A 27821-nucleotide genomic window follows, 5' to 3' on the forward strand; every position below is an offset into this window, starting at 1 on the left:
TACCCCTATTTTCCTCCTTAGTTCTCCCCATATTCAAGCAGTATGCGGGGCCAGGAGATTCTGGGAGGACTGCCAAATCTGGGGGTTAAATGGTGATGTATGTGCAACTGATCAAGCCCCAATGTCGCCTTTGGAATACGAGAACTCTGGTATATGCAGAGGTGTAGGAGCACCAACTAATTAATTAATTAATTGATTGATTTAAAAAAAAAAAAGGCCAGAGAAGAGAAAAACGTATTACTGAACAAAAACCACACCCCTACTGTGCCTACTAGCATATAACGAAAGAGTGTCAGAATATCATTTAAATGCCTGGTCAACAGTGACGTCTTTGGGCGACGCCTGTTTACGAGCAGTCTTTTGAGAGCTCTCCCCGTCTTCGCTCCCGGAGTCTCTGTGATGCTTCAGCTCCTGCCTGTCCTTTTCCAAAGCAGAGAAACAATGCAGGCTGACTAGCTTAGTCCCTTGGGTTCTCACTAGCCCAGGCCAAGGAACTACAATTCCCAGAAGACATCGTGGAGTGACCTGTCTCTTGCCGCATTCTTATTGGCTCATGTTTGTTACTCCCAGCCAATAGAAGTTAAGCTCTTTGATAAGTGCCAAGATGGCGACACCTAGGATGTAGAACTAGCTTGTACGGTAGGCTTAAAATTGGGGAGGTGGTGGATGAAAAGGAAATAGGGAATTATAGTTTCAAGGTTGGGGGAGGTGGAGGAAATGGAGGAAAAACTGTGGGTTTGGGGTGGTAGGGGCTGAGGGACGCAGCCAGAGCTGAGGGCGTAATTAGGCATTCGTATTGGCTTAACCCCTTGCCACCCTCTTTACTCTTTATATTAAGTCCCTTTGACACCCTTTTCTTAGTGCTCCAGTTTAAGGAAGGATGATTCAGGAGGGAGGAACCTGACAGAATCTCTTCCTTGTCCTCTTCCCCATTTTTTCTTTGTAGTTCCTCTGCCTCCCTTAAATCTTCCCGTATCCGTTTCATTCAACCTGGCCCTTCTCTGTTCTTTCCTTCAGAATCTCCTCTCCCCTTCTCTTAGCTCAGTTTCTCCCACCTCAAAGCTGACTGCCATCGGCCCCTTCTCCGAGTGAAATCATGAAGGTAGTGAACTTGAAGCAAGCCATTTTGCAAGCCTGGAAAGAGCGATGGAGTGACTACCAGTGGGCAATCAACATGAAGAAATTCTTTCCCAAAGGAGCCACCTGGGACATCCTCAACCTAGCAGGTCTCAAGTGGAGTAGGAAGGAAGGATGGGAGGGCTAAACCCATAAAAATTATAACCACTCAGTCTTGCTTTGTTATTCCCCTTGCAGAAGCACTACTGGAGCAGGCCATGATTGGACCTTCCCCCAATCCTCTCATCCTGTCCTACCTGAAGTATGCCATTAGTTCCCAGGTAAACTGCCCCACCTATTCCAGAGAGTGAGGATTTGAAGGTAAAAGACTTGGAGTACAATCGTCAGCTCTCGCTTTCTAGGTGGATTTGTTTCAACACAACACTTCTCTGAGCCTCAGTTTTCTTGTGAAAATAATAATACTTCATTGGTTGTGATGAATGTTACATGAATTTATTCTATCAATAAATATTCATAAGTGTGTCAGATAGTGGTATAGGCCCTGGGGATATAGCTGTGAACAAGACCTGATCCCAGTACACAAGGAATTTAGTGAGTAATAACAGACATAAGCAGTCACAGGATGGGTTTATTTATTTATTTATTTATTTTTTATTATTATTATTTTTTTATTTATTTATTTTTTTTATTTATTTATGATAGTCACAGAGAGAGAGAGAGGCAGAGACACAGGCAGAGGGAGAAGCAGGCTCCATGCACCGGGAGCCTGATGTGGGATTCGATCCCGGGTCTCCAGGATCGCGCCCTGGGCCAAAGGCAGGCGCCAAACCGCTGCGCCACCCAGGGATCCCACAGGATGGGTTTATGACGAAGGTTAAGACAGTACTAGGGGAGTATGTGCGAGAGGCATGGAATTCAGCTAGGCAATCAGGAAAGGCTTTCTGGAGAAAGTGATGTTTAAACCAAGATCGTATTGTTAATAGGAGTTAGCCAGGCATATTGGTGAGAGTGTACTAAGCAGAAAGAAAAGCATATTTAGAGGCTGGGAGGCAAAAATCACATGTTGTTTAGGAACCGAAAAAAATTTATATGGGTAGAGCAGTAGTTTTGGTCTCAGGACCCTTTTATTTTCTTAAAAACTGTTGAGACTCCCACAAAGCTTTTGTTTATATGTATTACGTCTATCCATATTTACCGTTTTAGAAATGAAAACTGAGAAATTTAAAGAATAATTATGAACTTATTTAAAAGTAATAAAAAGTAAAGTCTGTTAAATAAAGCCTGTTATATTACACATTAATATAAATAACATTTTAATGGAAACCATATTTCCCAAAACAAAAAAGCTAGTGAGGAAAGTGTCATTGTTTTACGTTTTTGCAAATCTCTTTAATGGTTTAATAGAAGACAGCTGAATTTTCATATCTGCTTCTGCATTCAATTGTTGCAATAGGCTATTTTGGTTGAAGTTTATGAAGAAAATCTGGCCTTACACATCAGACATTTAGTTTGAAAAGGGCAGAGAATTTTTTTTTTTAAGATTTTATTTATTTATTCATGAGACACAGAGAGAGAGAGAGAGGCAGAGACACAGGCAGAGGGAGAAGCAAGCTCCATGCAGGGAGCCCGACGTGGGACCCGATTTCAGGTCTCCAGGATCACACCCCGGCTGCAGGCGGTGCTAAACCGCTGCGCCACCAGGGCTGCCCAGGGCAGAGAATGTTAAGCTTTTCAAATAACTGGATATTCATTGACACCAAAAATTCAACAGGTGATGTGAAACCACATAAATGAACTTAAAAATAAGTTAATTATTTTTTAAGTAAGCTCTTCATCCAATGTGGGGCTTGAACTCACTCACTACTCTGAGATCAAGAGTCTCATGCTCTGGCTCAGTTGGAGCCAGGCTCCACTCAATGAACTTTTTATACTCTGTTACATTGAAATCCATTGGTCTCTCTCTTGCATTTTGAACAGATCTTTTACTCATGCATGATTTTATAATATCACGAAGTGGTCATGTGGAAAATATCTGTTACTGGGTTACACAGATATTCCAATTGTTGACACATTTAATTATATGATTCACATGTCATGGAGCCTTTGGGATGTTCCACATACAGTTGTGGGAGAATGAGAGTAGAAAAGGCAAATAACATCTTAGCAATACTTTTTTTTTTAAAGATTTATTTATTCATAGAGACACACAGAGAGAGAGGCAGGCAGAGACACAGGCAGAGGGAGAAGCAGGCTCCTAGCGGGGAGCCTGATGCAGGACTCCATCCCTGGACCCTGGGATCATGCCCTAAGCTGAAGGCAGATGCTCAACCACTGAGCCACCCAGGGATCCCCAATCTTAGCAATATTTAAAAAATAGTTTTAACTTCACAGATTCCCGGGGTTCCTGGACCATATTTTGAGAATTGCTGGGCTAGCATGTCAGGAAGAAGATGGATTGGGATCCCTCGGTGGCTTGGCGGCTTGGAGTAATCTTGGAGTCCTGGGATCGATTCCCACATTGGGCTCCCTGCATGGAGCCTGCTTCTCCCTCTGCCTGTGTCTCTGCCTGCCTCTCTCTCTCTCTCTCTCTCTCTCTCTCTCTGTGTCTCTCATGAATGAATAAATAAAATCTTTAAAAAAAAAAAGGAAAAGGAAGGAGATGGATTTAGAGAGAGATAAGGGAAAGCATAAAGGACCTGTGGGTGATGCTGAAGAGTTTGGACTTTATCCAAGGGTACCGAGTAGTCATTTAAAGAGTTTAAAGTTGGGCAGCCCGGATGGCTCAGCCATTTAGCGCCGCCGTCAGCCCGGGGTGTGATACTGGAGAGCATGGATCAAGTCCCACATCGGGCTCCCTGCATGGAGCCTGCTTCTCCCTCTGCCTGTGTCTGTCTGTCTCTCTCTCCCTCCCCCGTGTCTCTCACGAATAAATAAATAAAATCTTAAAAAAACAAAACAAAACCCAAAACCTTAGGGCCACTTTCCAGGCCCAGGTAGGGTTTAAAAAAAAAGAGTTTAAAGTGGAGGAATGGTGTGATAGGATTTGTGTATGTGTGTGTATGTATAGATATTTTATTTTATTTTATTAAGATTTTATTTATTTATGAGGAACAGAGAGGTAGAGACAGAGGCAGAGGGAGAAGCAGGCTTTCCGCAGGGAGCCCGACGTGGGACTCAATCCCAGGTCTCTAGAATCATGCCCTGGGCCGAAGGCAGCGCTAAACCACTGAGCTAACCAGGCTGCCTTATATAGATGTTTTATAGCAATAAAATGCACAGATCTTAAGATGAATTCAGTGAATTTTAGCAACTGTATATACCCATGTTACTAATGTTCAAAATAAGATACAGAACATTTCCATTTTCCCAGAAAGCTCCCTTGTGCCCCTTTCTGGCCTGTCCTCCTACAACCACTAACTGTTTTCTGTCACTGTAGATTAGTTTTGTCTATACTTGGATTTCATAGAAATAGAATCATATAGCAAACACTATATACTCTGTCTTCTTTTGTTTAACATAAATGTTTTTAAGGGGTGCCTGGGTGGCGCAGTTGGTTAGGCATCTGACTCTTGGTTTCTGCCCAGGTTGTGATGTCATGGTGGTGAGATGGAGCCCTGTGTGGGCTCTGTGCTCGGTGGGGAGTCTGCTTGGGATTCGGGATTCTCTCTCCCTCTGCCCCTCCCCTGTATGCTCTTGTTCTCTCTCTTTCTAAATAAGTCTTTTAGAAGAAAATAAATGTTTTTGAGTTTTTTTTTTTAAGATTTTATTTATTTATTCATGAGAGACACAGAGAGAGAGAGAGAGGCAGAGACACAGGCAGAGGGAAAAGCAGGCTCCATGCAGGGAGCCTGACGTGGGACTCGATCCCAGGTGTCCAGGATCACAACCTGGGCTGCAGGCGGCGCTAAACCGCTGCACTACCAGGGCTGCCCATGTATTTGAGATTTATCTATGTGGCTGTGTATGTCAGCAGATCATTCTCTTTAAATTGCTGAGTAGGGGATCCCTGGGTGGCTCAGCAGTTTAGCGCCTGCCTTCAGTCCAGGGCATGATCCTGGAGTCCTGGGATCGAGTTCCACATCGGGCTCCCTGCGTGGAGCCTGCTTCTCCCTCTGCCTGTGTCTCTGCCTCTCTCTCTTTCTCTCTCTCTCTCTCTCTGTGTGTGTGTGTGTCTCTGTGTCTCTCATGGATAAATAAATAAAATCTTAAAAAAAAAAATTGAGTAGTATCCCTCAGGTGGCATGTAGTTCTTGTACTCCTTTTTCTTCTTGGCTTATGTCTGCTTTCCATGTGAGCACATATTCATCTACCTTATTCTTTTTATTTGCTGCAAAATGTTCTATATGTACTGTAATACAGGTTTCTAATTTTTTACTGTTATAGTCAATGTTTCATTGAACTTTCTTTAAAAAAATTATTGGAGAGAGTGTGCAAGAGCATAAGCAGGAGGAGAGGCAGAGGGACAAGTACACTCCCTGCAGAGCGGGGAGCCTGATGTGGGATTCATTTCCAGGACCCTGAGATCATGACCTGAGCCGAAGTCAGATAGATACTTAACCAACTGAGCCACCCAGGCATCCTTCATTAAATAATCTTATACTTGTCTGCACTACTAGGAATGTTTCCCTAGGATAGATACCTAGAAATGGAATTGCTAGTTTAAAGAATTCCCACATATTCAGGGTGCCTGGGTGGGTCTGTCCATGCCCAGCACAGAACCTGCTTACAATTCTCTTTCCCTCCCCAACCCCTCCACTTTCTCTAAAATAAATGAAGGAAGGAAGGAAGGAAGGAAGGAAGGAAGGAAGGAAGGAAGGAAGGAAGGAAGGAAAAAAGAAGAAAGAAAGAAGAAAGAAAGAAAGAAAGAAAGAAAGAAAGAAAGAAAGAAAGAAAGAAAAAAGAAAGAAAGAAAGAGAAAGAAAGAAAAGGAAAGAGAAGAGAAGAGAAGAGAAGAAATTCCCACATATTCAATTGCAGTAGATCCTGCAAATTACCCTCCAGAAAGGATGGTTATTAATTTACACCCCTTGCATAGTGTTTGAAAGTGTTTCCCAACACCTTTCTGATGCTGAATGGAATTTTTAAAAATTCCTTTCTAGAAAACAAAAATTACATCACATTATAATTTGTGTTTCTGTAATTGTGATTTTGAACTTTTTTTTTATGTTTATTGGCTCTTTGTATATCTTTTGGGAATTGCTTATACATATCGTTTGCCCTTTTTTTTGTTTTTTTATTGTAAAAGCTTTATTGAGATATAAATCACATACTATACAATTTACCCTCTTAAAGTATACAATTTACTGAATTATAGTGTATTCAGAGTTGTGCAACCACTACCACAGAACCCCAAGAAAAATTCTTACTGATTTTTAAGTGTCTTAATATAATTGATCTGTAATCCTTATCTGTTATTTATGTTTTTTTTTTTTTTAAGATTTTATTTATTTATTCATGAGAGACACAGAGAGAGAGGCAGAGACACAGGCAGAGGGAGAAGCAGGCTCCATGCAGGGAGCCCAACGTGGAACTGTATCCCAGGTCTCCAGGATCAGACCCTGGGCTGAAGGCAGCGCTAAACCGCTGAGCCACTGGGGCTGCCCTGTTATTTATGTTTGGCATTTACTATCGCTCTTTTTTTTTTTTTTTTTTTTTTTTTTTTTACTTTTTGGTTTTATTTTATTAGTATGCAGAAGTTTTTAATGTTTTTGTTGTCAGATTTAACCATTTTTTTCCTCTATGGCTTTTGTCTTGCTTAAGGGCTTCTCTGCTCCAAGGACCAAAATATATTCTTCTCCAATTTCTGCCAACACTTCACTTTCACTTTTATGTTTTGTATTTATTTTGTTTAATCCATTTAGAATTTATTGTGGTGTGAGGAAAAGATCCAAATTTATTTATTTTTCCAAATAGATGAGCTGTTGGCTCAACTGCCTTTATTGAATAGGCAATTTATTGTCATATCCTAAATTCTCTTACAGACAAACGTCTCTTTCTTGATAGTTTAGTTCATTGATATATTTGTTTTTTCTTGTAATAGGACTTTACTCTTTTTTTTTTTACTTTACTGTTTTAATTACTATACTTTTCTAGTATGTTTGATGCATGGTTAGACAAGTCTTCCCTTAGTTGTTTTATTTTTCAAAAATTTCTTGGCTGTTTTCAGGCATTTTCTTTTCCAGGTTTTAAAATCAACTTGTTAAACTCTTTTAAAAAAAAAATCTGATTGTATTTTGATAGGGATTTCCTTGACTTTGTGGATTTGGGGAATTTGTGGATTAATTTTAGAAGGATCACTCTGGTTGTAGTTTTAGTTAGAAGGAGGTAGGAGACCATTTAGTTAGATATATATTTTTTTAAATTGTATGTATTTATTTATGTATTTATATAAAGTCTACACCCAACTTGGGGCTCAAACTCACGATCCTGAGATGAAGAGTTACATACTCTTCCATTGAGCCAACCTGGCGTCCAGGCTTTTTTTTTTTTTTTTGGCAAGGACCAGATAGTAAGTACTTTCCACTTTGCAGGCCATGTGGTCTCTGTCACCATTATTCTATCATTATAGCTTGAAAGCAGATATAGATGGTATATAAGTAAATGGACATGCCTGTGTTCTGATGAAACTTTATATACAAAAAGATGATAAGTCTGTTTTGGCTTGTGAGCCATGGTTTTCCAACTCCTGATTTAGGGTATTGCAGTAATACAGGTAAGAGATGATGTTAGCATAAGCATGGGAAGTGGCAGCAGAGATGATGAGTTCAAGAACCATTTAGGAGGTGGCAAATGAGAAGGTTCAGTAATTACCTGAATGAGGGCATGAGAGAGAGGAAGAAATCATGGCTAGTACCTAGGTTTCTGGGTTGGACAACTAGATGGTTGATGGGATCATAAGGAGACAGTGAGAGTAGAGTAGGGCCATTGTTAGGGTTGTGGTGCTGCTGAGGGGTGGAGAAGACATGGATTTTGGGCTTTTTTTTTTTTTAAGATTTATTATTTTAAAAAAAAAGATTTATTATTTGAGAGAGAGAGAACAAGCATAGTGGGGAGGGGCAGAGGGAGAAGGGGTTCTAAGTCGACTCTGTGCCAAAAGCAGAGCCTGACACAGGCAGGGCTCAATTTTATGACCCTGAGATCATGACCTCAGCTGAAACCAAGAGTTGGACACTCAACCAACTGTGCCACCCAGGTGCCCTGGGCCTTCTTTTTAAAAAATATATATGTATTTTTAAAGAGTTATTTATTTATTTTAGAGACAGACCTAGAGCATGAGCAGGGGGAGGGGCAGACGGAGAGGGAGGGAGAAAATCTCAAGCAGACTCCTCACTGAGCTTGATGCAGGGTCTGATTCCATGACCATGAGATCATGACCTGAGCTGAAATCAGGAGTCAGATGCTCAACCAATAGAGCCACCCAGGTGCCCTCGATTTTGGCCTTGTTAAGTAAGGTGCCTGTGTGGGGTATCAAATATAGGCAGTTGAGCATTGGTGGTATAGTGGTTAGCATAGCTGCCTTCCAAATATAGGCAGTTGAACATCCATTTCCAGAACTTAAGAGAAGTAGCCTAGACTGGCACTGTTGATTTTGGAGTTGTCAACTGTAGATGGTAATTAATTGAAGCTGTGGGCATGGATGACAGTTCCCAGAGAGGGTAGAGAGTGAGCAAAAAAAAAGTGACCCAAAGGTAGCCCCGGCCCAGAGGTTTAGCGCCATGTTCGGCCCAGGGCGTGATCCTGGAGAGCCGGGATTGAGTCTCACGTCAGGCTCCCTGCATGGAGCCTACTTCTCCCTCTGCCTGTGTCTCTGCCTCTCTCTCTGTGTGTCTCTCATGAATAAATAAATACAATCTTAAAAAGAAAAAAAAGTGACCCAAGCCAAATTCCCAAGGAACCAATGGAATATACATAGGAAAAAGATTCCTCATAAGAGTCTGAAAAGAAGATGCCAGTGAGGAGGGAAAAAAAGCAAGAAAGGGGGGATCCCTGGGTGGCTCAGCGGTTTAGCGCCTGCCTTTGGCCCAGGGCGTGATCCTGGAGTCCCAGGATCGAGTCCCGCGTCGGACTCCTGGCATGGAGCCTGCTTCTCCCTCTGCCTGTGTCTCTGCCCCTCTCTCTCCCTCTCTCTCTCTTTCTCTCTCTCTCTCTCTATCATGAATAAATAAATAAATCTTAAAAAAAAAAAAAGAAAGAAAGAAAAGCAAGAGAGTGGTATCGAGAACAGCCAAGGGAGGAGAGGACTGAAAAGTGAGAAAGTGTTTCCTGGTGTTGGGTGCTGCTGAGAGAGGTCCGTGAGATAGGAACTGAGAATCTCACAGAGCTCTCATGGGGTTTAACAACCAGTTTGTTGATGAGCTTACTGAGGAGATTCCTGCAGTGGTCAGGACACAAGTGATGGGAGTGGGTTGAATTAAGCACGGAAGATGGGGAGGTAGAGAGTGAGTACACAGGATGCATGTCTGTGGAGAGCAGGAGAGAGAGTGTGGTGGTTAATTGGAAATGGGGGGTCTGCAGGAAGTTCTCTTAAAGATAGAAGAATCTCGAGTTGTGTAAACACTACTGAGAAAGCAAGAGAGAGAGCAAGTAACAGAAATAAATGCATATGCAGGAGCTTCAGTACTTGTAAAGTGCTATTAGTCATTGATTCTTCCTTCAGAGTCTAGAGGCTTTTCAGTCCAGTCTGTGCACATGGAGGACACTTAGGAGTAGTTGGGGGTGTTGAATATGGAAAACAGAGGAGAAAAAAAAGAAAAGGAAAAAAAGAAAACAGAGGAGAGGAGAGAGCAGCTGCAGGTCCATCCAGGCTAGCCAGGTGTGCAGTGGGCCACATAGAGGGTCCCCAACCTCAGGGGCTTGGTAGCTTAGAACTTCTAGATTGGTAGATAAATCTAGAGTGGAATAGGTTAAATCCTGCTATGAAAACTAGTTCGTCTTGTGGAAAGTATTTTTAGGTCTCAAGAGTAGCATTGCTTTATTGATACTGTTAGCAGAAACTTACTGGACAGAATTCTGAATTTGGAGACCATAAATACATTGGAACATACATCACCCCTCTGAACATACAGAATTAGAGGGATTTCTCTTCTGGTAATTTGGGGTCAGTTTCAGTGGGAACATCCAGCTCCCCCTTCAGGTTGGTATCCAACAAGGTTCAGTTCTCTGCCAAGCTCTTGCTATGGGGACATCAGTTATAAATAAACAAACACTCGCCTGGAACGTTATGGTCATCCTGCCCAGGCAGGCTCCCAACTTTCTGATCACCATCAGACACCAGCTATGGCTTCACAGAACATCTTGCTGAGAGTGGCGCTAAACACTAATTGTGTATTTAAGTCCTCTGTGTGTTTTGCTCTTGTTTATTCAAGAATACTAGTTAGAGGTGTCCGAACAGAGAGCATTCTGTTCACATGCTGGAGAAATTATACACAGAAGGCATTACCATGCATGTAAAATCCATCATACTAAGGCCATTGAGGCTCACTTCACTTTCTTCTTAAATCTTTGGAAATTTTGATTTCTCTAGGAAAGACAACTCATGAGGCAGGTGATTATCCTAACAGTTTCTATCATTGTATTCTGCTTTTTTATTTTGGTATATTTTGCTATTGATTTTGAGTATATAATTGTCACTACTTTCTAAAGTATTATTCATATTTTATCAGCATGCTGTAATTATTTTTTTAATATGATAACTTAAAAGACTTTCTGTAGATTTTCATCTCCTTCAGGATATGTTAGTTATTTCTTTTGAATTACATCTCCAGTCTTATGGTGATGAACAGGTTTTACTAATAGAGATTTACTTTATAATTTTTTCAGAATGCTCAATCCTAGAATTCATCAATCCAAAGCAATAAACACTATTTTATTAATTAATTAATTTATTTTTAAAATATTTATTTATTTATGAGAGACACACAGAGAGAGGCAGAGGGAGAAGCAGGCTCCATGCAGGGAGCCCGATGTGGGACTCGATCCCAGGACTCCAAGATCATGCCCTGGGCCTAAGGCGCTAAACTGCTGAGCCACCCAGGGATCCCCAAACTTTTTTTTTTTTTTAAGATTTTATTTATTCATGAGAGACAGAGAGAAAGAGAGGCAGAGATATAGGCAGAGGGAGAAGCAGGCTCCATACAGGGAGCCCAATATGGGACTCGATCCAGGGACTTCAGGATCACACCCTGGGCCAAAGGCAGGCGCCCAACTGTTGAGCCATCCAGGCATCCCAAAAGCAATAAAAACTTAATGAGGACCTACTATGTCCTAGGCCCCGGCTAGGTTCAGATATAAATTCACCAGCATTTCTTTTCTTAGGGAGCTCACAGTTTAGGGAGGATTTCCCTCACTCAAATAAGCTTTTTGTTTCCATTTATCTTAAAGGTTCTCAATGCATATAAACATATTATGATTCAGAGATACCCTATAATGAAGAAAGTTCTTTATTCCAGGGTTTCTCAAATTCCTATCACACAGAAGCTCTCTCTTTGTGTGTGTGTATGTGTGTAAAATTTCTTAACAACTTGGCGAATCTTTGGAATATCATATAATAGAAATTGCTGCAATGACAGAAATGATCTATTTCTGTGCCGTCCAGTACAGTAGCCACCAACCACATGTGGCTGTTGAGTGCTTGCAATGTAGCTAGTCTGATAAGGACCTGAATTGTTAATTTTACCTAATTTATTTTTTTTTATTTTTATTTTTATTTTTTTTAAAGATTTTATTTATTTATGATAGTCACAGAGAGAGAGAGAGAGGCAGAGACACTGGCAGAGGGAGAAGCAGGCTCCATGCAGGGAGCCCGATGTGGGATTCGATCCCGGGTCTCCAGGATCGCGCCCTGGGCCAAAGGCAGGCGCCAAACCGCTGCGCCACCCAGGGATCCCAATTTTACCTAATTTAAATTTAAACAGCCACGTGTGGCTAGTGGCTTCCCTATGGGACAGTGCAACCTTGGAAGTGACTGTGAGAAATGCTCATCCAGGGGTGTGTTTTTACTTCCTCATTCTGCAAACATTCTCTGTGAGTTCATGGTGATCCCTGAGTAAAAGCATCCTTGACCTCAAGGAGCCCCTAGTTTTGTGGGGGCAACAGGCACCCACTGTGTCGTAATGGGTACATAAGGGAATTACTTGGAGCACACAGGGAAGAATTTTAGCTTTGGCAGGAGGTTGGGGTTGATCAAAGGTGTCCTGGAGGAGTCCTGGGGAGTAAGTCCTAGAAATTTAGTAAGAATTGTATGTAATGAAATTTCCTACTTGTTTCAAGGTGCAAGTGCTACCTGTTCATTGCAGGGAATGTTTGTTCATCTCCAGTTCTTGTGCAAATAAAAGTGCTCTTTATAGAAGCTGTAGGAGTAAAGTAACATAACCTCATTCCTGTCCATTCTTCTGTCTCCCAGCAGTCATTTTAACCTTGTACATAGTGGACAATGAGTAGCACGTGAACATGGAGCATGGCACCTTTGAACGCCCACCCTCATCTTCTCAGTGGGCATATGCTGATGATGTCATTTACGGTGATCTGATAGACGCAGGAATGGGGACAATGCCTCTTCTTTTAATGGTTGAAGAAGGCCTCTTGAGAGGGTTGAGGTTTTTGGAGAGCTGGAGAAACGCGAAGTGTCAGTATTAGGTCCTGTCCAGCTGTGTGACACTAGTTGTCTGAACTTTGTCTTTTCTTCTTTCCCTCCAGATGGTGTCCTACTCCTCTGTCCTCACGGCAATCAGTAAGGTATGACCAGAGCCATAAAACAAGCTAGGTGGAGGGCAGGGGGTTAGGGAGATGTTAGTGACGGATGGGGCCTGACCTCCTCAACTGCTCTGATCATAGGAACTCTGAGGCTGGACAGGCAGCACATAATGCCTGTAGCTGGCCTTGCTGTGTTCCATTGGAAGGAGGGAGGATCCTGGGAAGTGGGGGGATGGCAATTAGGAGCCAATTTTCAGTGTTGAAAGAATGCCGGGTCTGAAACCTGAGGTAGGAGGAAAGAAGAGCAGGCATCCTGAATATGCCATCTGCCTCACATGTGAGACCAGCGGTAGACTGGGATGTTCCGTAGCATCATTACTGTTCTTTCCACAGTTTGATGACTTTTCCCGGGACTTGTGTGTCCAGGCTTTGCTGGATATCATGGACATGTTTTGTGACCGACTGAGGTAATGGCAGGGCTCATAAGCTTCCAGCATTATCTTAGTGTAAAAGAGAAGCTCCTTAGCCCATAGACTGACACCAACCCAGTGGGTTCCTGCACTACTTCTTCCCATCTGCTCTTCTGCACCCACCCATCCCCATCCTTCTCTACTTAGTCCCTTAGGACAAAAGGCCTCTTCTCTTTGGAGTGGCTCATTTGAAATCGTGTCTGGTGGAAGTCGACGGGGCTGTCTTCCCTAGGACTTTGCTAGCTTCCCAGCTCTCTTCCCTAGTAGGGGTGTGCCAGGCACTCTGGGGAACATTGATGTGGGTAATATTTCAGCCCTTGGAGCCAAGACAGATTTTGCATCCTTTCCCGGTAGCTGTCATGGCAAAGCAGAGGAGTGCATCGGGCTGTGCCGGGCCCTTCTCAGCGCCCTCCACTGGCTGCTGCGCTGCACTGCAGCCTCTGCGGAGCGGCTCCGGGAGGGGCTGGAGGCCGGCACTCCAGCAGCTGGGGAGAAGCAGCTTGCCATGTGCCTGCTACGCCTGGAGAAGACCCTCAGCAGCACCAAGAACCGGGCCCTGCTCCACATCGCCAAACTAGAGGAGGCCTGTATGTCCCCTGGTTCCCCTGAGCCCCACCTGCCACTGTTCCCATAGCCGGTTCTTTAATTGAGAGGGGAGAGGCAGGATGCCATCCCACTTCTTTCCAGGAGGATCTGAAATCATCCCACTTCCTTTTTTTTCTCCCCATAAGCATTGCATACATCCCAGGGACTTGGGCAGGGTGGCACCCGAGCCAATCAACCAACAGGTATTTACTGAGCATTATTGTATGCCCAGCACTGTGCCAGGTGCTGGGGGCGGGGGGTGGGGGGCTACCAAAGGAGCATGTGGCAGGGTCCCTGCCCTCAAAAAGCATACATGCTAGTGGGGAGCAAGACCAGTATGTAATATACATGGAAGAAATTAGAGGACAAGAGAAGCACACCATCCATCCTTGTGTTTGTCTCCACACTACTCATCTGAAAACAAATGCCTCTTGTTGTTTGAGTGTTGCCTAACATGTCCCTTTAAACATGGTACCTGTCTGCTATCAGGCCTGTTGTATCATACACCTCTTGACTCAGGTGCAGATGTTAAATATTGGAACTCTCCAGAGTCTGAGAGGAGACAGATAGGAGGGGAAACTCTAGTGTTTCTGGACATGGGGCCCAAGGCCACAGTCGTGTAGTAGCTTGAGGCCACCTAAGGTTCTCTTACTCTCCAGCAGCAAGAATGCTAGAATGGATTACACCCAGGTCTTCAGGACCTGTTTGGAGAATTTATTATAGGATTTGTATATTTGTTACTTCTTAAAGTATGTTTTGTTACCTGTCAAAAGTCCAGAGAGATGATCCCTCCATAAAAATGGACTATGTTGATAGTGTCTTACCTATCTTGAGCCCTTGACAAAGGTTTTAGTGGCTGAAAAGTGAATGAATATTTACCTTAATTTTAATGGATCTTAGGTCTTACCTTTTTGTTTTTTTCCCCATGCCACATGGAGGTTAACAGGCTAGTTGGTACCAGTATTCATCATTTGACCCTCTGGAGTTGTAACTAGGATAAGTGACTCTTAATTAAGTGCAAAATAATGCGGTATAGACCGTGAAACAAGCATTTAGGAGGAGAGGTCAGTGGGTTGGACCAGTTGGGTGAGTTGTGGAAGGAAGGATCTGGGCTTGAACAAAGGCTTGAGGAGAGTGAGTTTGTGAGGTGGTGATGAGTGTGGGCACCTGCAAAGAGGGAGGGCAGTGAGAGCAGAGGCCTCAACAGGGCAAGGCAGGGGTGAACCCGGGAGGCTGGTTGGGAATCTAACTTAGCCCTATATAGTGGTGGCCGCTTGCAAGGCTGGCTGCTTCTAAGGCGATTTGTGGCTGCCTCCCTGTTCTAGCTGCTGGACTCCAGCCCCGCTGTGCCTCTCCCTGCCACTGCCCATGTTAAGCCATATCTGTGTTAGGCTCTAAAGTCAGCTACGTGCAACCCTAGGAGGCAGGCCTCTGGGGATAGTTTCTAGGGCCTTCACTGTTGGTGCTCACCTCCCCATCCCCCTTCTAGAAACCGTGCATGCTGCCCTCAGGCCCCTGGCCTCCATGTCATCCTCAGGGGAAACCTCCATGTGTGTGTTTGAGGGCCCAGAGAGGCCAGTTGAGGAGCTCAGGGCCAGTGTCTTCCTCTCTGTTTGCCATCGTATGTCTGCATGTCCTTTTCTCCACCAGCCTCCTGGACTGCCATTGAGCATTCTCTCTTGAAGCTCGGGGAGATCCTGGCCAGTCTCAGCAACCCCCAGCTCCGGAGCCAGGCTGAGCAGTGTGGCACGCTCATTAGGAGGTACTGGGCCCCAGGCTGATTGGGGTGGAGGGAGAGAGGAAAGGCCCTGGGTGTGGGTGGGGAGATGTGGCTCCTGGCCTCCACTCACCTGCTCTCACCTGCCCCCTCGCTGTGTACCCGTTCCCTTCAGCATCCCCACAATGCTGGCTGTACACTCGGAGCAGCTGCACAAGACCGGCTACCCCACAGTTCATGCCGTGGTCCTGCTCGAGGGCACCATGAACCTGACAGGCGAGACCCAGCCCCTGGTGGAACAGTTGATGATGGTGAAGCGCATGCAGGTGGGGGGCCCAGGGCTGCTTCTCCATCAACATGGTGGCCTGGCCACTTGGGGCAGTGGGGAGGATTCTTCTGGTACTTCTTGGGAGGAAGGGGATTTCTCCTGATCCCATGGTGGCAATCAGATCCCTGTCGTGCACGGTGGTGCCATTTCACCTGTTCTCACATTGGAGTCGTGAAGCACCTGTCCTGCACAGTCTCTGAGCTTGCCTGACCGGCCCCTACCATCCCCCCAAACCCTGGGACCTTCAGAAGATGAAGGGGGATGGACACCCTCTTAGTCTTCACTTTCGGATCATCCTACAGCATATTCCCACCCCACTTTTTGTCCTGGAGATCTGGAAAGCTTGCTTTGTGGGGCTCATCGAGTCTCCCGAGGGTACGGAGGAGCTCAAGTGGACAGCATTCACCTTCCTTAAGGTACCTGGCACATGGGAGCAACAGAGCCAAGTCTAGAAATGGTTCTCAGGAAAAGCAGCAACACCTAGGATCTTTGTCCAGCATTTCTCCCTGCTGGTGTTGGCTGCAGCTTGCCAGGTCCTCCGGTGCAAGTTCCCATCGAGTCTTTTCTCTGAAAGTCCTGGGGCTATATTTAGCCTACTTGGCAGGCGTGTGCCATCTCTTAGCACACAGGTGCCGTTTAGCTCAGTCATCAGCAAGATTGGCGCGGGGCAGTTATAGGAGCCAGAGCAGTGGCCCCGGTCCTTGAATCAGGATTCCCTTTGCTTATGGCAATTCCTTGTGGAGACAGCAGAAGTGAGGGGTCTCTGTGTCCTGTAGGCATTGGGCACTAAGCACTTAGATGCCTGCCAATTTTCTAATTTGGCCCTAAGAGTGCTTTCATTTCCAAGGTGGAAGGGATCCTGCGTCTGTTCAGAACAAGGAGATGGAAGGGATGCCTTTAGTTCTGGGGGAAAGAGAGAAGAAATTGATCTTCATGTTTTTCTCTTGCCTCACTCTCTAGATTCCACAGGTTTTGGTGAAGTTAAAGAAATACTGTCATGGGGACAAGGTAAGTTGAAGAAATGAGATTAGGGGAAAGGTGGTCATGGGAATTCGTGAATCCTTGTTTCCACAAGGGCAAAGGAGAAATGGGCAAGGGAGGGGTCAGTCTTGCATTCTTGCACCTGGGGGCAGGTTGGAAAGGTAAGTGCGCATGCTTGTGTGCATGCCCATTCTCCAGATAGAGGTGGCCAGGCCACACGAGATGCAGAGGTGACCAGGGCCAGTGTAGAGATTGGTCCTCTACACTCCTCCCTGTCATGTCACTGGAAGCCAGTGGTGGGCATGGCCAACTTTTTGGTGTTTATGTCCAATGGGGTGTCCTCGTAAACCTGCATCACAAGCTATGGGTGGAGTAGAGGACCCAGAAGGCAGATGGCAGCTTCTGGCTCTTTGTAGGACTTTACCGAGGATGTCAGTTGTGCTTTTGAGTTCCTGCTGAAGCTCACACCCTTGCTGGACAAAGCTGACCAGCGCTGCAAGTACGAACTCCCCTAGCTCACCCCTGCTCTACCTTCTAGAAGGTGTTCTGGCTCTTCCCCAGCTCCTTTGTGCCAGGCCAATCTCAGGGGACTGTCACCTGGTTCGTACCCCTGAGCAGGGGCAGGAGGCCCCAGCCCCGTAGTTGCTGGGTGCCAGAGCCCATCTGCCATCCTGAAGGAGGGAGGAAACGAGGCAGAGGCCTACTGTCCCCATCCCTCAGTCATCCCTGCTGTGTGCCCAGGCCCCTCATGATCTTTTTCCCTCACAGCTGTGACTGTACAAAATTCCTCCTCCAAGAATGTAGCAAGCAGGGGCTTCTGTCCGAAGCCAGTGTGACCAACCTTCTGGCCAAGCGGTAAGCATGAGTTCCCCCCGGCCTGGCTGACGTGCCGCTTGCCCCCCTTTCCTCCTGTCCAGGCTGGACTGCTGGGTGCCTCTCCCCTTCCCGTGCAGGTGCCTGGGGCCATGCCTAGGCTTACCAGGAGTGGCAGACACGGGTTTCTGTGCACTAGGCTTCTGCACCCTTGGGTGCTGCACTTGAATTCTCACCCTCTGTGAACACAATAAAAATCCTAAATCTTCCTTTAATCTCAAGTGAACTTTCAGAGTTGAGGTAATGATCAGTGACAAACTGAAGCAGTCACACCAGTGGACATGCATGCATGAACATCACCCCAACCGCAGAGGTTCTTCTATGCTCCCCACCTTCTCTGGGCCTCTGCTTCTGGCGCTGGACCAGGGAGCACATCAGGAACTTCTTTCTTTTCCCTTCTCTTGGCCAATGGCTTATGGCCACAGCGCAGCAGACCGGGAACATGCACCCCAGCTGAAATCAGGAGAAAATGCCAACATCCAGCCCAATCCTGGGCTGATCCTCCGGGCAGAACCCACTGTCACAAATATCCTCAAGGTGAGTATGCCCTTCCCTTGTCTCCAGGGTCATCTCTTCCTGTTTTCCACTTTTGCCTCTGCTTCCAGATAAAGGAAATTGAGGCTGTAGACCTCTTTGTCTTCTGGCTTTTATATGTAGTTACTTTGGAAGTAGAGAAGCAGGCAAGGCAGGGAAGCTGCCAATGAAAACTAGCATTTGTTGGGCACTGCTTGGAAGATAGGCACTGTGGTAGATGCTTCCACCTGCTCCTGCAGAAGCAGTGGGGACTCTCACACACACACACACCCACACCCCTACCGCCATGATCCCAGTTTAGTTGAGAGGAATGGATCAGAGAGCAGATGGATTTGGGGAGTGATTTTCCAGATTGGAGTCAGAAAGATATAGGTTGGATTTCAGGCTGTGGTATGCCACTTGATGGAGACGTGCAGAGCAGGAAGCTCTGGTTGATTAGGCTGTATCTGGTGGTCGTGGGAGGTCTTTGGGTTTTCTTCAGGACTTGATTTCCTGTTGTGTCCCTAGACGATGGATGCAGACCACTCCAAGTCCCCAGAGGGGCTGCTAGGAGTCCTGGGCCACATGCTCTCTGGGAAGAGTCTGGATCTTCTGCTGGCCGCCGCTGCTGCCACTGGGAAGCTTAAATCCTTTGCCCGGAAATTCATCAAGTAAGGAATGGTGAGCCCCTAACCGAGTTGGGAAGGCGTGTCCAAAGGAAGAGGTAGCAGAGTAGGGGCAAGACCCCAGGGTCTAGGTCTCCCTGGAGATGCCTAGGGCAAGCCAGAGCATCCCAGTTGAAGACACTGAGCGAAGGGCCAGGTCTCTGGATGTCAAGTGCTCTTTTCTCTGCTGCTGAGCATGAAGTAGAGGTGTTTGATGAGATGAGAGGCACTAAATGGTGGAGTGAAGGGATTCGGGTGCGCCCAGTTGTTACTAAGGGGCTCTCAAACACTGTTGACTCTTTGGTTGACATGGAATTTGATACATAGAACTTTGTTCCATCCGGTGAGCTGTTCTCTGGGCCTTGGATTTTTTTTTTCTTAAGATTTTTATTTTTAAAGATTTTGTTTGACACAGAGCATGCGTGCACCTGCATAAGCAGGTAGAGGGAGAAGCAGGCTTCCTGTTGAGGGGGTAGCCCAATGCGGGGCTCGATCCTGGGACCATGGGATCATGACCTGCGCTCAAGGCAGATGCTCAACCATTGAACCACCCAGGTGCCCCAAGATTTTTATTTATTTTTATTATTTTTTTTATTTTTAAAGATTTATTTATTCATGAGAAACACACACAGAGAGAGAGGCAGAGACATAGGCAGAGGGAGAAGCAGGCTCCATGCAGGGACCCCAACATGGGACTCGATCCTGGGTCTCCAGGATCACGCCCTGAGCTGAAGACGGCGCTAAACCGCTGAGCCACCGGGCTGCCCAAGATTTTTATTTTTTTTATTTTTTTATTTTTTTTTAATTTTTATTTATTCATGATAGGCACACAGTGAGAGAGAGAGAGGCAGAGACACAGGCAGAGGGAGAAGCAGGCTCCATGCACCGGGAGCCTGACGTGGGATTCGATCCTGGATCTCCAGGATCGCGCCCTGGGCCAAAGGCAGGCGCCAAACCGCTGCGCCACCCAGGGATCCCAAGATTTTTATTTTTAAATGATCTCTACATCTGTTTTGGAACTCAAACTCAAAGCCCTGAGATCAAGAGTTACATGCTCTAATGATCAATCCAGCCAGGCATGCTGCCTTGGAAATCTTTTAAAAACAAAGAGTTCTTTTTGTAGTGGTAGTGTTCATTTTAAGTTTCACCCTTAATTCAGACTTTAGTGACTGCCTTTCTGGACAGGCGTAGCCCCCTGAACCCTTGCCCTGCTTGCTGTGACCTATCTCTGTTCCTCCCCCAGTTTGAATGAATTCACGACACATGGCAATGAAGAACTCGGTAAGTCAGCTCTGTGCCCCCCGGACCCAGCACTGTGGAAGGGTCGGGGGAGAGAACAGGGGAGGACAGAGGGCCCGTTGCTCCTCCTGGGGAGGCTCTTTTCTCCCCTGAGCAATGACTGACTGAAGCTTTTGGGGAGCCTTGAAAGGGGAATGCTGGGCAAAGAATTCTTCCAAAACCACCTCTGTCTATTGCCCTCCCTCTTTATGATTTGGTTGGGTGCTGGGAAGGAGGAGGGTATCAGGAGTCTTGGATTCCAAGGAAGGGATGATGTTCCAATTGAGACTCAAGAAAAGGATTCTGAGCCTCAGAGCTTTGAAGGAGCCACTTGATCACTGACCTTCCTTGAGGCAAATCCTGACCCCCCCCTTCCGATCCAGACGAGGGTTCTGGGCCCTGCTCAAGGCTGTGGAGTCAGGCTTTTTGTTCCCCGTAGCCAAAGCAGCCTCAGTTCGAGCCTTGCTCTTCGACATCTCCTTCCTCATGTTGTGCCACGTGGCCCAGACCTATGGTTCAGAGGTGAGTGAGAGGAGAGCAGTCAAGATTAGGGGCACCAAGTGGGCAGGGAGAGGGGGAAGGAAATGACCAGTAACTTGGCCGCCCCTCCCCACCCCGCAAGCTACTTAGTTCTGCTGGGTGCAGAATGAAGGTGCCCCTGGGCCCATAGACGCCCCCTTTGGTTACTCCGGAATCCTTCAGTGCCACACCCACACCCACCACTAGGTGGCAGCGTAGCCCCTGTCTTTCTCCCTGAGACCAGTGCATCTTTAGTTCTTCAGGCTGGAAAGAAGCAGCAGTGGGGCAGGAAACTGAGGCACAGAGCACTGGCTGCTGACCCTCCCTCCCTCCCTTCCTTCCCTAGGTGATTCTGTCCGAGTCAAGCACAGGAGCACAGGTGCCCTTCTTTGAGACGTGGATGCAGACTTGCATGCCCGAAGAGGGCAAAATCCTGAACCCTGACCACCCATGCTTCTGGCCTGACTCTACCAAAGTGGAGTCCTTGGTGGCCTTGCTCAACAACTCCTCGGAGATGAAGCTGGTGTCAGTGGCCGGGTGCCTGCCCCAAGAGTGGTGGTGGGGGCAGGCCATGACCCTCTCCCTCAGCCCATCCCACACTCCCCCGTGGTGATTGTTCTCCCCCCTACATCTCGTAGGCAGATGAAGTGGCACGAAGCCTGTCTCAGCATCTCAGCGGCCATCTTGGAGATCCTCAATGCCTGGGAGAATGGGGTACTGGCCTTCGAGTCCATCCAGGTAGCCCCACCTTTCCAGCAACCTTTTCTCTTCCCTGAGACACAGAGCCCGTGTTTGATAGCTTGTTACACTTTATAAGAACAAAAAGACCCTTAATCCAGGAGCTCATGTTTGGATGTTGATTTTACTTGTAATCATAGGCTTAGCCACTCCCTCCCACCCAGGTAACTTTGGGAAAGGCATATTTGTGGTGAAAAGAGGTGGGGGATGCAGTCCAAGACTCCACCTGCTGCACTTAGCTGCCCACAGAGGCCAGGGAAAGTGACAGGGCGGGGAAGAAAGCGGCCTCAGTCACCCTTTCCTTCCCCAGAAAATCACAGATAATATCAAGGGGAAAGTGTGCAGTCTGGCAGTATGTGCTGTGGCTTGGCTTGTGGCCCACGTGCGGATGCTGGGGCTGGATGAGCGTGAGAAGTCGCTGCAGATGATCCGCCAGCTGGCAGGGCCGCTGTACAGTGAGAACACCCTGCAGTTCTACAATGAGAGGTCAGTAACCCATCCCCTCCCCTCTGGAACTCTATAGGCCTGTTGTGAGAAGTTGGCACCTCCAGTAACTAGTATCCCCCTCTTCTCTTACTTTCCCAAACATGCTGCTCACTTGCTCACTCACATTCTTATTTACGTGTTCATGCACTGACTCAGCAACATTTAGAGTGTGTCTCTGAGCCAGGAGTGTTTACGATCCAGCCCCTGCTGTGTCCCAGAAACGCAGACCCTGAATAGCTGTGATTCTGGTCTTCAGAGAGCTCAAGTTCTGAAGAACTAGCTTACCAGCAGAACAGAGTAGTTTATTAGCTGTAGCTAATAACCTGGAACCCATCTGTAGAACTATGAACCTTGGGCCTGCGCACCCTCGTTATCCTCCCAACTGCCTATCTTTTGTGACATTTTCCTGCCATGGCTTTTCAGAGCTGAGGGGGACCTCCCTGGCAGCTTCCATCTGTGTTGAGTTCAGTGGTTTTGGGTCATTCCCCTATCTAATAACTTTCTTTTTTAAATTCTAGTAAGATAGGGACGCCTGAGTAGTCCAGCGGTTTAGCACCTGCCTTTGGCCCAGGGTGTGATCCTGGGGTCCCGGGATCGAGTCCCGCATCGGGCTCCCTGCATGGAGCCTGCTTCTCCCTCTGCCTGTGTCTCTGCCTCTCTCCCTCTGTCTCTCATGAATAAATAAATAAAATCTTAAAAAAAAAAAAAACATAAAATTGGCTGTCTTAACTGCTTTTAAGTATGTAATTTAGCAACATGAGATACTCACATTGTTGTGAAACAGACATCCAGAATCCTTTCTTCTTGTAAATCTGAAACTTTGTACCCATTAACAACTCACCCCTTTTCCCCTCCATATCTTCTGGTAACCACCAATTCTACCTTCTCTTTCTATGAATTTGACTACTTTAGGTACCCCATGTAGCTGGAATCCTACAGTGTTTGTCTTTTTGTGCCTGGCTTATTTCACTTAGCATAATGTCCCCAAGGTTCATCCATGTCATAGCCTGTGTCAAAATTCCCTTCAAAATAGTATTCCATCATATGTATGTGCCACATTTTGTTTACCCAATCATCGGTCAGTGGACACTTGGGTAGCTTCTACCTCTCAGCTATTGCAAATGGTGCTGCTATGAAGTGAGCATGCACGACCGGTAAGCTAGGAGAGAGGGCTCACCAAGTAGCTGTCAGGGTGCCTTAGAGTGGAGAAGTGGAAACACTGTGCCTAGATATGGTTGGTGAGGGCCTGTAAGGTCACATCTTTTTCCTCACCTCCTTCTCTGTTCTTCTTCCCTCACATCCTTCCTTCACAAGTAATGGAGAATTTGCTCTGACATAATCCATGCTAAGCACCCTGACTCCTCTCTGGGTGAGAAATAGTGGGAAATCTGTGGATACATTATGCAGGTGGAAAGAAGTGGCTCTGAGAATCATAGCAACGTTCCAAGAGCCATCCAGCATTCCAGGAACAGTTAGCACTCAGACCTGGGTAACTCACTGGGTAACTCACCGGGTAACTCATGGGGGTCTGAGTGCTAACTCAGTCAAAGACTGTTAGAAAATTCCTGGACATATGCTTCTGTTTGCCCAGCTAACAGAGGCCGGGAAGAGTCTTGTGGGGCAGCCCTTGGGCCCCTGTCCTGGAAGTAACAGTTTACTTTGGGAGGAGGCCAAGGCTGGGCGGGGACCCCCCCCACCAGCACTCAGCCCAGAGGGAAGTGATTGTATTTATTTATGTCCAGGGATTGGCAGGGCTCAGGTTTGAGGGATGGGGGAAGTTGGAGACAGAAAAAGAGAAAATATGAATATGTCACTGGAATAACCTGGGGGAGGAGAGCAAACTTGCCCCCCACCTTAGGCTTTGTGCCCAGCAGGTGAGAGACCTGCCAGGAGCAGGACCAGTAGGGTCAGGTCTGCTAGGAGATTGTGACTTCCTCTTGTCTCCTCCCTCAGCACAGAATGGGGTTCATTCCCCAGGAATATTTCCGTAACTCAAGTCCTGGGATAAGTTTGGCCTGGGTGTTTGTTCTGCTCTTAAACCTGGTGTTGCCTGAACCTGAACCTGAGGTCCTCTCCCTGTCCCCCAGGGTGGTGATCATGAGCTCAATTCTGGAGCACATGTGTGCTGACGTGCTGCAGCAGACAGCCACCCAGATCAAGTTCCCATCCACGGGTGTGGACACAATGCCCTACTGGAATCTGCTGCCCCCCAAGCGACCCATCAAGGAGGTGCTGACGGACATATTTGCCAAGGTGCTGGAGAAAGGATGGGTGGACAGTCGCTCCATCCACATTTTTGACACCCTGCTGCACATGGGAGGTGTCTACTGGTTCTGCAACAACCTGATTAAGGTACCAAGGGCATGGCAATTAGGGGGCCAGATGCTCACCCAGTCCTTGGCTGGGGGAGCAAGTACCCTCAGACTGGGAGAGAGCTGAGAAAATACCAACCAGGACCAGAGTCCTATATGTAGCCTGGTTGGCGGGGCTTCTCTGAGAGGCTGCATCAGTCCTGTGAGAAGATTCCTCGAAATACAGAGGCAGGGCTTGGTCTCGGGGCTCCTGGGCTCTGAGGGGAGCCAGCTTCTCAGGAGCAGTGGCCAGAGGCTGGTGTGGCTGCCCCTGTGTGCCCTCCTAGAGAACCCTGTGTCGGGAGCCCTTGGCTCCAAACCCTTCCCTGTTCATCCAGGAGCTGTTGAAGGAGACACGGAAGGAGCACACTCTGCGGGCCGTGGAGCTGCTCTACTCCATCTTCTGTCTGGACATGCAGCAAGTGACCCTGGTCCTGCTGGGCCACATCCTGCCTGGCCTGCTCACCGATTCCTCCAAGTGGCACAGCCTCATGGACCCCCCTGGCACTGCTCTGGCCAAGTAGGATTCTCTTTGAACCCCAAGTCCCCACAGCAGTGCCGAGTGCCCCTTGCCTGGGGCTGCCCAGGGAGGCTGGGCTGTGGGGAAGCCCTGTCAGCTGGGGCACAGGCACAGAAACCCGCTCTGGGGCCCTCTGACTTTACCCTCTTCTCCTGGAACCCTTTGCCAGGCTAGCTGTCTGGTGTGCCCTGAGTTCCTATTCCTCCCATAAGGGACAGGCATCCTCCCGCCAAAAAAAGAGACATCGTGAAGACATCGAGGTAGGGGACCCCTCTGTTCACTTGTTCATGTGCTCAGCAGACATTTACTGAGGCTTTTGGGGTAGGAGGCACGGGTCCTGCCCCTGGGTGGCTGTGTCAGGGCTTGGCTGGCCAAGCATCTGCAGGGGTGTCCGTGTGAGGGTGTCTCTCATTAGGACTGTGGGAGGGTGAGGGAGGCTGGCCCTACTGAGATGCCGGCAGAGGCCTATGGGGAGCTGAGTCTTCCTCACTCCTGTATGAGCCGCAACTCTTTTCCCTGATAACGGAAACCTTGGGGGCCCAGGGTGGCTAATAGTGACCCTTCCACCCTCCAGGATTATGTCAGTCTCTTCCCCTTGGATGACATGCAGCCCTCAAAGCTGATGCGCCTGCTGAGCTCCAATGAGGAAGATGCCAACATCCTCTCGAGTCCCAGTGAGTGTTCAGATGGGGCTGGGCAGGCTCCTCCTTTTCCTGGGAACTCACTCCTGACTGGGAAAGCTGCGTGGCGTAGTACCTGGCCGCCAGCATCTTTGCTTGTCAGAGAATGTGTGGGGGGTTGTCCCATTCTGCTCCCCACTGCTGCTCTGCTTTCTGCCTACGGAGAGACCAGAGGTTGCTGGGGACTCTCTGGAAGACTGAAGCTCTTCTGCCCAGACCCCAGCCCAGCCCCGGACATACCACCGTCCCTTCCCTACCCTTTACTCATCACAAGTGAGCTCATTACCTCAGGCACAGTCTATACCATTGACTCACGAGCTCTGGTCTTCCTTCCCTTGAAACAGGCCCTGAGGCCTGGGCTGGGACTGGGGCTGCTCCCCACTCTTCCTGCCTGAAGAGCACCCCTCCCCTACCAGCTCCCCTTGATGTCATTACCGCTCCCTGCCAAGGGCTGCTTCTGTGGCATTTAATTTTTCTTATTTCCAGAAATTTCTCTTGAGTCTAGGAAGTTTCTCTAAGGCCTTTTAGGTATTAGGGCACCAACTGTGCACTTGGGCAGAGGAAGGGTGCTATGTCTGCCACCCACAAACCTTATGACCTTTGGCTGGTTACTCAGCAAATCTGAGTCTTAGTGTCTTTTTTTTTTTTTTTTTTAATTTTTTAAATTTATGATAGAGAAAGAGGCAGAGACACAGGCAGAGGGAGAAGCAGGCTCCATGCACCGGGAGCCTGACGTGTGACTCGATCCCAGGTCTCCCAAGACCGCGCCCTGGGCCAAAGGCAGGCGCTAAACCGCTGTGCCACACAGGGATCCCTGAGTCTTAGTGTCTTTATTTGTGAAGTGAGGGTGTGAGGATGAGGTGGGCTGATCTGTGTGCAGCCAGCAGATTGGCACCTGGCGGTGCTCACCAAATGTTCTCTCTCATCTCCCTCTGAGATCTCTGTATTTAGGGCCCCTCTGTGACTCTGGATCTGGGGACTTCCCCACGCCTTCCTCCACGCCTGATGGGTGAGGGCATCCCCTGGGAAGGGGGGTTTTGAAAGGTTAGGGGGCCTCTGCCTCAGGCTCCCTCCACTTGGCCCCACAGCTGACCGCTCCATGAGCAGCTCCCTGTCAGCCTCTCAGCTGCACACAGTTAACATGAGAGACCCGCTGAATCGAGTCCTGGGTGAGTCCTTCCACTGCGCTCTGGCTGGGGAATGGGGGTGCTGAGGCCTCACTAGCTGGAGGGGGGGGGTCTCCTGGTGCCCCTTCACCCCTGTTATGTGTTCCCATCTCGTTCCTCCATCTCCCCAGCTGCTGGCTCTCCTGTCACCCCCAGGCTCCCATCCAGTCCCACGATTTCCTTTCACACTTCCTCTTTCTGACGCCCCCATTTGGGGGGCACTCTGAGCACTTCTTTCTTTTTGTTTTTCAGTGCCACTACCTCCCAGTCTCTCCTCTTCTCAGATCCCCCCTCACAGAGTGTTTCCCTCTTCCTTCTGCACAGCCAATCTGTTCCTGCTCATTTCCTCCATCCTGGGGTCGCGCACCGCTGGTCCGCACACTCAGTTTGTGCAGTGGTTCATGGAGGAGTGTGTGGACTGCCTGGAGCAGGGCAGCCGAGGCAGCATCCTGCAGTTCATGCCCTTCACCACCGTGAGTGCTTTGCCCCAGGCCCGGCCCGGCCTGGCCCGGCCCCACCTTGGTGCTCAGATGGGGGCAGCAAGTCTTAACGCAGATGGGGTTCAAGTACAGCCCTCAGAGTAGGAGGGCTACCCCCGGGACCAGAGCAGCCTCAGTGAGTGGCCATTTGTCTGGCAGGTATCAGAGCTGGTGAAGGTATCAGCCATGTCCAGCCCCAAGGTGGTTCTGGCCATCACGGACCTCAGCCTGTCTCTGGGTCGCCAGGTGGCCGCCAAGGCCATTGCTGCACTCTGAGGGGCTTGGAGTGGCCGCGGGGGGCCATCTGGGGGAACGCAGCCCCAGGCGCCTCAGAAGGGAACAGTGAAGGAAGATGAGACATCATTGCTCATATCCATGTGATGTAAGAGCCCTATGTCATTTCCAGATTATTCCCCTATCCTGATATCTGACCTCTAAGACGTCTCCCAGTTTCTTTCTTTCATAATTTCCTCTGCTCACTGCCAGCACCTGAAGAATGTGTGCAGCCTGGCTCTTAGCCCAGGCCCTCAGCACCCCGCACCCCTGCTTGCCCTCTTCCAGCAGTACGTGTACCTCTGAGGAACTTTGTAGGTGCAAAGTTGTGTGTGTGTGTGTCTGTTTGTTTTTTTGTAACACATGAGGGAAGTTCACTCAATTCATTTGTAAATAAAGACTTTTGTGGGTCCCTGTGTGATTCTAAGTGA

At 47.8% G+C, this 27821-nt stretch overlaps 1 protein-coding gene and 1 non-coding gene across 4 annotated transcripts; both read left to right on the plus strand.

The window, feature by feature from the left end:
• Positions 1–480: 480 nt before the first annotated feature.
• MED24 (mediator complex subunit 24) lies at positions 481–27817 on the plus strand. Of its 3 annotated transcripts, none has more exons than XM_025440422.3 (27): positions 481–639; positions 1018–1226; positions 1315–1397; positions 12772–12810; positions 13162–13235; positions 13593–13825; positions 13970–14026; positions 15474–15585; positions 15716–15866; positions 16171–16284; positions 16829–16876; positions 17266–17348; positions 17618–17704; positions 18148–18259; positions 18764–18906; positions 20144–20181; positions 20618–20700; positions 21044–21222; positions 21336–21435; positions 21746–21921; positions 24009–24273; positions 24611–24792; positions 24962–25052; positions 25367–25466; positions 26561–26641; positions 26963–27111; positions 27277–27817. In XM_025440422.3, exons 2-27 carry the CDS (start codon positions 1097–1099, stop codon positions 27391–27393), a joined length of 3027 nt encoding a protein of 1008 aa, XP_025296207.1. In that variant the 5' UTR covers positions 481–639; positions 1018–1096; the 3' UTR covers positions 27394–27817. The 3 variants fall into 3 exon arrangements, with proteins under 3 accessions (XP_025296207.1, XP_025296209.1, XP_025296208.1); XM_025440423.3 differs by having other exon boundaries at positions 491–639; positions 1041–1226; XM_025440424.3 differs by lacking the exon at positions 13970–14026.
• Positions 20433–20536, plus strand: LOC112655686 (small nucleolar RNA SNORD124). Its single transcript, XR_003133824.1, has one exon. It is a non-coding gene; the product is annotated as a small nucleolar RNA SNORD124 (small nucleolar RNA).
• Positions 27818–27821: the final 4 nt, after the last annotated feature.

Source organism: Canis lupus, chromosome 9 (genome assembly GCF_003254725.2).
Source record: "Canis lupus dingo isolate Sandy chromosome 9, ASM325472v2, whole genome shotgun sequence".
Lineage (NCBI taxonomy): Eukaryota > Metazoa > Chordata > Mammalia > Carnivora > Canidae > Canis > Canis lupus.